This window comes from Cucurbita pepo, chromosome LG03 (genome assembly GCF_002806865.2).
Source record: "Cucurbita pepo subsp. pepo cultivar mu-cu-16 chromosome LG03, ASM280686v2, whole genome shotgun sequence".
In the NCBI taxonomy this organism is placed as follows: Eukaryota; Viridiplantae; Streptophyta; class Magnoliopsida; order Cucurbitales; family Cucurbitaceae; genus Cucurbita; species Cucurbita pepo.
Window position 1 is genome coordinate 841,586 of NC_036640.1, and position 11,658 is coordinate 853,243.

General features: G+C 39.1%; 4 protein-coding genes across 4 annotated transcripts; 1 reads left to right on the forward strand and 3 right to left on the reverse strand.

The window, feature by feature from the left end:
- The first annotated feature begins 463 nt into the window (after window positions 1-463).
- Window positions 464-1,872, forward strand: LOC111790135. The gene has a single exon (XM_023670966.1). It carries the CDS (start codon window positions 783-785, stop codon window positions 1,812-1,814), a length of 1,032 nt encoding a protein of 343 aa, XP_023526734.1. The 5' UTR covers window positions 464-782; the 3' UTR covers window positions 1,815-1,872.
- Window positions 1,873-3,940: 2,068 nt separating this feature from the next.
- Window positions 3,941-5,360, reverse strand: LOC111789836 (DNA-binding protein S1FA-like). Its single transcript, XM_023670540.1, has 2 exons — window positions 5,125-5,360; window positions 3,941-4,352 (listed from the first exon to the last, which is right to left on the reverse strand). The coding sequence occupies exons 1-2, from the start codon at window positions 5,143-5,145 to the stop codon at window positions 4,137-4,139; spliced, it is 237 nt and encodes a 78-aa protein (XP_023526308.1). The 5' UTR covers window positions 5,146-5,360; the 3' UTR covers window positions 3,941-4,136.
- A 624-nt stretch (window positions 5,361-5,984) lies between these two features.
- Window positions 5,985-8,799, reverse strand: LOC111791408 (L-type lectin-domain containing receptor kinase VIII.1-like). The gene is made up of 2 exons (XM_023672732.1): window positions 6,283-8,799; window positions 5,985-6,197 (listed from the first exon to the last, which is right to left on the reverse strand). Exon 1 carries the CDS (start codon window positions 8,469-8,471, stop codon window positions 6,303-6,305), a length of 2,169 nt encoding a protein of 722 aa, XP_023528500.1. The 5' UTR covers window positions 8,472-8,799; the 3' UTR covers window positions 5,985-6,197; window positions 6,283-6,302.
- A 1,388-nt stretch (window positions 8,800-10,187) lies between these two features.
- Window positions 10,188-11,658, reverse strand: LOC111790132 (peroxidase 21-like). The gene is made up of 5 exons (XM_023670960.1): window positions 11,561-11,658; window positions 11,322-11,470; window positions 11,051-11,239; window positions 10,801-10,966; window positions 10,188-10,714 (listed from the first exon to the last, which is right to left on the reverse strand). Exons 1-5 carry the CDS (start codon window positions 11,619-11,621, stop codon window positions 10,314-10,316), a joined length of 966 nt encoding a protein of 321 aa, XP_023526728.1. The 5' UTR covers window positions 11,622-11,658; the 3' UTR covers window positions 10,188-10,313.

The window sequence follows — 11,658 nt, forward strand, 5'->3', positions numbered from 1 at the left end:
TTTTGTATAGCTTAATTTTATTATTTTATTTAGATTAAGCTATAAATTTAGTCGGTAAACAGCCTTATGTCTATTTGATTTCTAAACTTGATTTCGTGAGTATTGTCATATGCTTTCACCGAATTATAGAACAATCAGCCAACGTCACAAAATTGACGATCTATGACCAATTAAAACTAACATGGATTGAGCTCAAGACTTACATCGACCGATTAATAATGCACGCTCGAGATTATAAGATATATAGGGCAGTGTAACCACCACTATTTTAACCTCTTATTTTGGTGTTAAATCACAAGTCAAAGTCAAAACTCCATTTAGTGTGAAAAGAGGGAAACATAAATACAAATGATCCACACATCGAATTTTCAAAGACTAAATAAAACGGCTACCTCTGCATATATAAAATAAATAAATAAATAAATAAACATTTAATAGCTTCGCAAATATTAATAAATAAATGAACCCTCTTCTCCAAATTACCGAAATACCCCCATACAAACAAAAACTTCCAGTGTTGTAGCGTACAAAAATCTCTGCGGTCGTTTCACCGTCCGTGCACTCACACATATAAATATTCCCACACAAAACAAATATTTCCCCGCAGAAAAAAAAAAGGAAAAAGAAAAAGAAAAACGAAACCTTCTAACTCTACCAGTGAAGAACTCGGCCGGGAACTGCCCATCTTCACGGCGGCGATTTGAGATAGACGAACCGAAATTAAGGGCTCTCTGGGAGTATCTTTTTCGCACAGTGTTCCAAGAAGAAAAGGGGTTTTGAAAATGAAGCCATCGGCGAAGCCGATTTCGAGTCCAGGCAGGACGGAGAAATTTCCGCCGCCATTGATGAGGTTTTTGAGGAGCAATGTGGGAAGTAAAAGCAGAGGAAGGTCGCGTGCGAGTCCGATGATGTTCATGAGAAAGAAAAACAACGCCACCGCCATTGAAACCCAAGAGCCTTCGTCCCCTAAAGTCACTTGCATCGGCCAGGTCCGAGTTCGCCGCTCCTCCACGCGCCGTAGCAGACGTTCTGGTGCGCCTACGCGCCGCCGTTGCCGCTGGTTCCGAGCTGCTCTGTTATGCCCCTGTTTTCGAAAAAAAATCAAGCCCAATTCTTCTCAAATATTTCAGAGATGGGTCTCATTTTTCCCAGTTGGGTTCCGCCGAAAATCGAGAAGTAGAAAAAAATCGCCGCCGCATGAAACCCCCGTCCACGGCGGATTTGAAATTCCGAACTCAGAAACACAAGTTGTCGCCCCCATCGACGATGACGAAGGAGAAGAAACAGTCGAAACGTTCATTTCTTCTCATTCTTCGCCGCCCAAAAATGCATTGTTACTAACAAGATGCAGATCTGCTCCATATCGATCGACATCATTAGCGAGTAGATTTTGGGGCTCTCCTCTGAGAACCGAGAAAAATCACGAAGAAGAGGAAGAAGAAGAAGAAGAAGAAGAACAGAGCACAAAGCCCAACAATGGCGGCAAAACGGTCGAGATTGAGAAACCCACATCCCAAAGAGCCTCAGTTTCTGATCAAGATCCGAATGGAGGCTTAGAATTCGAGGAGGCCAAGAAATTTATGAAGAACATCGACGACGATTCTACCACAGAAAGAATCATCAAATCGGGCAATATCGAACGAGAAAAAACAGGGGAAGAAGAAGAAGGACTGGGAAGCTCGTCTCGGCCCTTGATTTTGACACGTTGCAAATCTGCGCCGTCGAGAACGGCGGAGAAGATGAACCCAGAACTGGGATTCTGGAAAAAGAGAAGGTTGGGGATTACTGATTCAAGCTCGCCAAACAATTCATGATATATAAACCAAAAATAAACCACTTCAAAATCTCAATCTCCTTACTGTTTCATTGTTTTTACTTCNTTTTTTTGTATAAATTCCTCATATCTGAAGCTGTGAGAACAATCTCCATAGCTTCAATCCCAGCTTGGAGTTTCGCCAATTTTCTTGACCCATCAAAATCTAGAGCTTCTGTATTTAATGCCTCTCTCTGTAGATGCATTGGCATGGCACATTAATATGCACTTTTTCAGACAGAGAATAACTTTTGGGTTTCTTTTTTTCTTTTTGGATTGGAAATTGAATTAAATGTTTTTTGCTTTTGGTTATTTCACAACTTCTTGTAAGTTGTAACTTCTAGGAGTTATGGAATGGAGAGCTTTAAATAAAGCATCTTTGGATACTCTGACTGAATTTATTATTTTTATTTTTTTAAAAAAAATATTGAAATGGACAATTTTGTGTAATTGGCAGAAGACCCATCCTCCCCCATTCTTCACATGTCCTGTCTCCTTCCACATTCTTCATCCCTCAAGAACTCACAATTTTGTTCAAAACTTTACTTCCTAACAATGGGTTTGCTTCATTTTTGTTCAATTATGCGACTTTATCTCTCATTATGTGCAATTTTATATCATTTTCTGTATTGAAAATTCATATCGACACGTTACTAAGTATCAACATGTGATGAAATAGACGAACGTTTAAATTCAGCTAAAGGGCAATTGCCATCCTCATAAATCTATTTTTCATGTCTAGCAACGATTAATAAGCTGTCAATTCGAGTATAACTGAGTGAATAAAGACATCAATTACCATTCTAAAGACAATGGTTTCATTTCTCAGCCCTGTAATTGTTGAGCTAGAAACTAATAAGAAGTCATTCTATTTAAGCATAGCTTAGTGGATAGAACGCTAATTATCATCTTATCTAAGAGATATGACTCGATCTTGCAATGGTGGAAGTCAAGAAACGAAAGTCCATTGATGATGCAACCGAAATTTAAACAGAGGAGTACAAAAAACAAAATGGGCTACTGCTTTTGCCCATATGAAAAGATATACTGAGTTGCCTGCGAGAGTATAGTATAGCAATGCAAGCAAGTGAGCTAAATGACAACAAAACAAAACAGGAAAAGTCTAAAAGCTGAGTGTTTTGTATCAGCATTTTGCCTGTTCGGACACAGAAGGCGCAATTATGTTGATTGAGACTTGAAAACAATGAATCCCACAAAAACGCAGAAAGGGGACAACATCACTTACTTACTTCACTGAAAGGTAAAGCTTTTCCAGGCTTCAATGTTCTCCAGTGTTCCACCAAATTCAAATAGCAATGGCCCCCCAACAAGAACATGTCTTTTCCCTAGTTGACTACATGTTTCTTGTCACAAATTTGTGAGTGTATTCCTGTTGAAAAGAGTGACCTTGCAATTTCCTTAACAGAGTTGCACACATCCACTCAACCAAGCAATGCAATCTCTCTCCTCTCTAGAGTATACAATCTAGCCAACCCCACCCTTTCAAAAAAGCCAACGGCTCATAGATATTGTCATCTTTGAGTTTTTCCTTTCGGGCTTTCTCTCAAAGTTTTTAAGACCCGTCTGCTAGGGAGAGTTTTTCATACCCTTATAAAGAATGTTTCGTTCAACTGATGTGGGATCTCACAATCCACCCCCTTCAGGGCCCAGCGTCCTCGCTGGCACTCGTTCCGTTCTCCAATCGATGTAGGACCCCCCAATCCACCCCCTTTGGGTCCCAACGTCCTTGCAGGCACACCGCCTCGTGTCCACCCCCTTTTAGGGTTTAATCTCATCGCTAGCACATCGCCCGGTACCTAGCTCTGATACCATTTGTAACAACCGAAAACCACCACTAGCAGATATTGTTCTCTTTGGACTTTCCCTCAAGGTTTTTAGAACGTGTTTACTAGGGGGAGAGGTTTCCACGTACTAATAAAGAATGCTTCGTTATCCTCCCCCAACTAACGTGGGATCTCACATTTGCAGTCCAAGAAAAAAAAAAGAAAAGGATTCCAACAGTACAAAGCATTGAGCTAAGGCTGTTCAAAAATGGAGAAACAAAAATATTTCTGGTGTGTGCCAAAAAGAGAAGATGAGCATAAGTAGTGAAGAGTCAATGGCACGTAGAGAAAAGAGCCCATGTAATAAGAGTTAGGAAACTCATAATCAAGTTCAATTTCTGAAGAGTTTAAGACAGCAGATATAGGAAATACCTGTAGCAACTTTCAAGATAGTCTATGTAGGAAAATTTTGAGAATCAAAACGTTCTACAGAGAAGGAAACCTCGGGGAGCTAAATTTTCTCTCTTTTCTGTTGTTTTTTACTCTCCAGGTGCAGACACTCCTTGCTTCAGTCTGTCCCTCTTCATCTTCTTTTTAGATACTGGCTTTTTCTTCTTGGGAGGGAGATTCTTCTGTGCATACAAGTAAAGTGCATAGTTCCCTACGAGGAAAATCAGCAGCAACCCACCAACAAGAAGAAGAACTATTAGCGCTGGATTCAATCCTTTTGCTTCAACGTCATTGATCACATTGCCCTGTTCACTTGCAGAACAACAATTAATAACCCATCACAATGAGCCACAAACAATTTTGGTGAACACAGCACACCATTTCATATTTCCCTGTTCATATTATGCATGGATCCAATGAAGGAATTACTGATTAGGCGCTTTCAGAAATGGAGAACTCATAATTCACCTATAATAGGCACAGTTTCGTTCATAGTTATATCTTAATTTAACACTAAGCATAAACCAAAATGGCTTCTCTTCACCATATTTCTCAAACCTAGCACGCTTTCGATCTTAAATTAGTTATCTACAAAAGTAATAACAATTTCAATTATCATCCGAACTTTAATGATAAATGCAGACATTGCAAAGCAGTTTATTCACAATTTTCCAACCCAATCACTCGATATTTCCCATTTTGAAACGACAATTCGCCTTTAGGGTTCGTCTTTCCCTAGATTTTTTCCCCCAGAAATAAATTTCATCCATAAAATCAAGATTTACAGATCCTACAATGCGAGCGCCAAACAACCAGAAACTCAAATTTCATCCAAAACAATTACAGCCAACAAAACAACGTTCCAATTCAAACCAGCACCGCCCAACCAGATGAAATCAAGGTTTCAGAAAAGAAGAAAAAGACGAGACTCGACCCATACTGATCGATCCAAACAACCAATTCGAAGAAAAAGGAATTCGAACACGGAATCAGAAATGGAATTTAAAAAAAGCACAGATCTCGTGAAATTGAACGCTAAAAGCAAGAAACAAAGGGGGATTCCTTCGTCAATCGTACCTTGCCATTGGCTGAAGCCATGTCTACAACTCAGAGCCGGACAGATCGGCCGGCAGGAAGATCCTGATTAAAGCCAATTATATAGATCAGATCAGCGGTGAAGCGTTGACGGAAAAACAAATTGTCGGCGAGCTCTAAGAAAAACGGGAAGATTCATATAAATCGGCGATTTGGTCCACCCGGGTCCTGCGCTTTCTATGGGCCGCTCTTTTCATTGCAATGGGCTCGTGACTCGTGTACGCTCGTAGGTTTTTAATTATTTTTGTATATATTCATATTTTAAAATTACTTTTCTAATTCTTATTTTAGCTTCTGGATTCTAGTCAGCTGCTATTATTAAAATTTTCAATTATTCGTTTCATTTTTTCATTTTTTAAGTTGACCATTTTAATTATAATATTTATTAATTTTATTAATCATTTAATAATATATATATATATATATATATATATATATATATATAAATGTACCTTAAAATATATAATCTCGGTAATGATAAAAATAGTTTTAAGATTTTGAGATTTTATCATATTTTCAATTTTAAATAATAATGCATGTATTACACGTGGCAAATCAAATTACTATTTTACTTATTACTTTTGTTTAGAAATTGTTTCATAAATTAAAATATATGGTTTAAGTTATCGTTAGCCTCATTATCAAATAAGATATTTTTTTATATCTAATTCTTATATATATATATATATATATATATATATTAATGATGGGTAGATTTATCATTAATTACCTTGATTAATTTTTGTTTGAAAAATAAAACACCGCCGTTAAAACTAATTAAAATTTGAGTAAAAAGATTTATTGAGAAGGACTAATAATAACTATTATTAAATGAGTAAAAATAAGGGGAAAAAAGTCTGTATCCATTAAAATTTGATTCACCAAGCCTAATAATAATCCTAATAAATAAACTAAAAACCTAATTATTATTATTATTTTCATTTGAAAGCAACATCCACCCACAACTCTAAAAGCGGAAAAGAAAAAAAAAGAAAAAAAAAAAGAAAAAAAGAAAAAAGAAGGTGGGCCCCACCATCTCACTTGGATGCTGATGCCTGGTTATTGTGTCGTACATTAATTAAAAAAATATTGGATAAGATTGAAAAATATAATAATTTAATTCTGTGAAAATATATGTACCGTATTGAGTGGAAAATGATTCAAACAATTGATGGACTTCCCGCCGTCCGATCCTCCAGTGAGATCGAATCCTCGCCCTTGAAGCTGTGGTCAGACGAGGAAGTGGAAATGGCGATCATATCGTTCAGATCGGACACGCTATCTTGTAAAGTGAGAAGCAAATGAGCGGTACTGAAGCTTGTCGATGGCTTAGACCGAGGGACGATCGGAATCTCAGAATCGCCGATTAACATTTGCACTACGCCTCTCATTGTGGGTCGGGTCATCGGATCCGGGTGAGAACAAGCCAACCCAACTAACAAAACTTTCCTCATCTCTGATTCCTCAAACTCCCCGCCGAGTCTCCCATCGGCCGCCGCCAACAGCCGTCCTTCCCGGTGTAAACTCCAAACCCAGTCGACTAAATTACTGTTGACGCCAAATTTTCCGGCGCCGCTCTCTTTCTCGATCGGCCGTCTGCCACTGGCGACTTCGAGAACAACCGCGCCGAAGCTGAACACGTCGGTTTTTTCGGTCGCCCGTCCGGTGAGGAGATATTCCGGCGCTAAGTATCCCATTGTGCCAGCGGCGACTGTGGCGTCCGGCGATTTATCGTGCTCCACTTGTCGGGCCAACCCGAAATCGCCCAAACGGGCATTGAATCCTTCGTCTAACATTATATTACTGGTTTTAACGTCTCTGTGAATGACCTGATTTTCACATTCTTGATGCAAATAGGCTAAAGCAGAGGAGACGCCGAGAAGGATTTTTTTCCGGTGAGGCCACGGCAGCGGCGTACTGGCCTCGAACAGAGCTTTATCTAAACTCCCATTTGGCATTAAATCGTAAACGAGTAAAATTTCGCCTTTCTCGTGACACCATCCTTGAAGACGGACCAAATTCCGGTGGCGGAGAGTTCCGATGATAGAAAGTTCAGAGAGGAATTCATTTTTCCCCTGTGTAGTATGGCTACACCGTTTCACCGCCACAATGTCGCCGGTCTCCGGCAGAATCCCTTTATAAACAGTCCCAAAAGCGCCATGGCCAATGATTCTGTTCGAGCTGAAGCCTTTGGTGGCGATTTTGAGCTCCTTGTAAGTGAATTCCTTAGGCGTTTTGATGATTTCTGAAGCGAGGGAGTCCGATTTTTTAACCCGCTTAATCTTTTTGGAGTATACCCAAATCAACCCGCCGGCGAATAATGCTAGAACAAACGCCCCCGCCGTCACAACTCCAACCACCGCGCCGGCACCTTGCTTGCATAGTCCATTGTGGCAGGATGGAGAGTTGGTATTCTTTTGGGTGTTGGAATCTGAACCCGACGGAGGTTGTGACGGCGGCGTTGACCGGACGACATTCGCCGTTGGGTTCATCAGCGTCGTCGTTGGCGGCGGCGGAACCGACCCGGGTGGGGAATTCGAGTCAAACGACGACGTAAAGCTCCACCAGTCCACACTGTGAACTTCCGTACTCCCCTGTGTGGAACCGGAAAATCCGACGTACATAAAATCGTTCAAATACGGGTCGAGATCGAGATTGAACGACATCAGGGGTTCTGTCGGTTTCAAATTCGAATACGAAACGAAGATTTTGAAGATCCGAGCCGACCCGTCGTATTCGATCCACGAATTTACCGTATCCCCACTTTTGAGATCGATTCCAATTCCGTCCAGATCTTTAACCTGCAACGAAACCATGTCGTTCAGATCCAATCCGACATGGTTCCCATTAATGTCCTTAAATTCGACATCCATCAACGTGTCGAATTCCACCGCCACGAATCCCAATCCCCTATCGTCGGCCAGCCCCAAAAACCCACCGGCGCCGCCGAGCGTGTCATCGTCGGGCGAGATTAGAAACGCCAAACCGCCACCGATCGACGACGGGTTGAGATTAGTGATGGAGAAAGAAAAAAATGTGGAGAAACTGGCGAGATAACTAATCCCCGGCTGCCGGAATCTGATGGGTTTGGCGTAGAGGACTCTCCCGGCGCCTGAATTTGGGACGGCGAGGTCTCGTGTAAGTCTGACGCTCCCATTGTTCAAGTGGGCATCGCCGATAAGCTTTAAACTGCTGAGGGCGACGGTTCCGAAGTCAAATTCGGCGGCGGAGACGGCGGTGGTAGAGAAATCGAAAAAGGCAGTACTGGAAAAGGAAAAAAGAAGTATTGTGAAGGAAATTACAGAGGAAATGGGAGAGAAATTCAACATTATTGAGATTAAGCTCTGTTCTTCAGACCCATCTCTGGTTTTTCCTTATCGGCCAGAGTGTAATTGAAGAAGACGATGAACAAATCACGGGCTAGAGAGAGAGAGAGAGAGAGAGAGAGAGAGAGAGAATAATGGAATTTCTTGGGCTTAAAAAACAGACTAAACCTCAGAATACAAACAACGAATACTAAGAGAATCCAAAGAGAGAGTGAAGAAGACAAGTGGATTGCCGTTGCGACACGTGTCCATCCACAACGGTCCATTTTCGATGATAAAGCAAGCTTTGTTTTCCCTTTTTTCTTCTTTTCACGTCTTTTCTCGCACGTGCCTCCAACGGCGAGTGATTCCACGCTTTTATCTTCCATCCCACGTGGCCGCCTTTTATTCGGTGGCATCGTTGCGTTCTCCATGTCATCTTCTGATTTGGCAAAACCGCTACAAATTTAGTAACTTATTATAAACAAAAGTGCAATTTTTTCCCTTAAAAAATTTAATATAAATTTTTAAGTTCATGAATTTATTAAATCAAAACTTTAAAATGGTTAGCTAAGCTTAAATGATGTATTTTATGGAATGTAATAAAAAATATATATAAATTTTATAGTATTTTGTGCATTTTGTGATTAAAATATTACCTCAAATTTTCTCGAAAGCAGCCATAATTGCACATCTCAAAACACAAAAGTTTCGGGCTCCACACGATGATTTGAAAGTCATGACAAAGTTCTCTTTATTAAAAGAAAAATTATTAAACTAAATGCATTCGTTTAATAAATATTTTAACTTTGTTGAACAATATTAAATAAATTAATAAGAATAAGAATTTAAACGTTTAATCTAAAATAAATAAATATTTTAGTATAGAAAGTATTAATTATATTTTTTAATTATTTAAAAGATAATTATCCTATTGGTTGTAGAGTTGTTAGGAGTATATTTATTTGGTTAATTTAGAAGTACATTTATTTGGTTAATTTGGTCCTAATTGGAAATAAAATAAAAAATTCAAAATTTTAATCAATTAAATTTGAGAAAAGAGGAAAAGAAAAGGGAAAGGGACAAAAAAGTCAAACCTAAACGATCTGCTCGATTTGTTTTTTTCTTTCAAATTTCTACTTATAGGTGACTAATGACTAGGCGAATGGACTAGTGAAACGCTGCCGTTTTATTGCCACGTCATACATAACTATTTTTAGCTCGTGACCACGTGGGCCACCGTTCGATTTATTTCACTCTTTTTCACATGTAGGGTCCCGATTTGTTTGGTTTGCGGTTGGATTTGATGATGAGCGTATCATGGTTGTTGGTGGTGCTGACCGTAGAGGATCAGGAGGAAATCTCGAGAAGTATGGTGCTGACGAAGATTTTCAAATCGATGCGGGCCCCACGGGTAGTAAACAACGCACGGGACCTCTAATTATGTGAATCTTGACTAAGTTTGATCGGACGGTCCAGGTTGGTTCATTTTTTTTCCACTTTTTAATGGTGGAGTGCTTTTGAAGGCCTTTTGAAAGCCCATTATTTTTAACGTAAGAATCACTGTTTTATCTTTTNTTTTTTTTTTTTTTTTTTTTTTTTTTTTTTTTTAAATTCCAAAGCTTTCTTTTCTTTAAGAAAAAAAAAATTATTAATTAATTTCCACCTCATGTACCAAAGTCAAACAGTTGGTCAATGTTAAATTTTTAGATTAGTCCACAACTTTTTACTATTTATCTATTTACCCCTTATTTCATAACAATTTCATTCCTTTAGCGAGATAGTTTTTAAACATTTCCTTTTGCTGGAACGGGAAAAGTTTACATCAGAATACACTTTTTTTACCTCAATTAGGTTAAATTGAGATTAATTAACAAAGCGACAATCTTTCCTAATCTCTCCTTCATCTCCGGTGAGGGGATTGTTTTCCGACAACAAACGAATTCCCCTTGAGAATTGGGCATGGAAATATTGATTATCAGCTGCAAATTTCTTGACGTAGGTAAGCGTAAGAGGATTAGAAGCCAATTCTTGGTCCACTATGAGCAACCCTTTATGGTTCAGTATATTACTGTAGTACATATTATCCAGAATCATTGGCGTCTCCCGATCATTTCTCGAATACAATACTGCTTTCGGGTCTGGATTTGGTGTCGGGCATCGACCTTTCAAGTATTTCGCGTATTCGGGATCGAGGGTTGGATCCACGCTTGGATATAGCCTCTCCACTAAGTTCACACAGTGAACTCGCCCGACCGAGTGAGCTCCTGAATTACATAATTTCAAAGTTAATAAACTAAACTTATAACTCATCCGAAAAAAAAAGTCGTATAGTTTGAGGACATAAACGAACCTAAAAGAGCGACGGCTGCTTCGGTATCAATGCCGATGGAGCTAAAGAGGGAGAGAACATTTACAAGAGATTCATTGTGCCTGGGAACAAACGCTTCAACAAGATGGGAATAGCTCACTTTGCTGTCTCTTCTCCCTGTTTTCAACTCAATTTCAGGCCCTTTTAGCTGTACATCAAATTCAAACCATTTCAAATAATTAATCATATATTAATATTTCCCTCGAGATTTTATAAACCGTTCATAACATACCATGACTATGCCATATTGAGCCGATAGCGCAACAATGTCAGCACAAGATACAGTGAGAGGGCATTCTTGTTCAACAGCAGCTTTGATCTTATTTACGTATTTGAAATTTCTCATCCCAAAACTTCGCTCTGAATCCTTCTCTGATTCCACTCCCGTCACCGTTTCCAACAGCATAGATGCATCACAAGACTACGACATTACATCAAATTATTAATTTTAAAAAATATATAAATTAAACGGGTTCAATTAAAATATTGAGTTAATTAATTACCTTAACAATGCAATCATGGAAGAGATTTCTAAGCCACGAAACGGCAGTGTTTCCATGTTCATAGTAGAGATCGGCAACTTGCTGTTTTATAATTTCTTCAGCTTTTGGGCAACTTTTAGCATAATAATTAATTTGCAGTTCGCCCCTTCCTATTTTCAAATTTACAAAATTGGATCATATTAAATTAAATAACATTATCATTTTTCGTAAAAAAAATAAAAAAATATAAAAAATTGAACCTGAATAAAACAGCTGCAGAAGGAGGAGAAGAAGAAGGCTCAAATGGTTCTTGGCCGCCATTGTTGAGCTCTTGAAGCTTCCTGGTTTATGATGAGCA

Coding starts and splice junctions, on each gene's coding strand:
- LOC111790135 (XM_023670966.1), top strand. CDS start 783: ATGAAGCCATCGGCGAAGCCGATTTCGAGTCCAGGCAGGACGGAGAAA.
- LOC111789836 (XM_023670540.1), bottom strand. CDS start 5,145: ATGGCTTCAGCCAATGGCAAG. Junction 4,353..5,124: donor TGGCTTCAGCCAATGGCAAG/GTACGATTGACG, acceptor GCAAGTGAACAG/GGCAATGTGATCAATGACGT.
- LOC111791408 (XM_023672732.1), bottom strand. CDS start 8,471: ATGTTGAATTTCTCTCCCATTTCCTCTGTAATTTCCTTCACAATACTT.
- LOC111790132 (XM_023670960.1), bottom strand. CDS start 11,621: ATGGCGGCCAAGAACCATTTGAGCCTTCTTCTTCTCCTCCTTCTGCAG. Junction 11,471..11,560: donor TCTGCAGCTGTTTTATTCAG/GTTCAATTTTTT, acceptor ATTTGAAAATAG/GAAGGGGCGAACTGCAAATT. Junction 11,240..11,321: donor TCCATGATTGCATTGTTAAG/GTAATTAATTAA, acceptor GTAATGTCGTAG/TCTTGTGATGCATCTATGCT.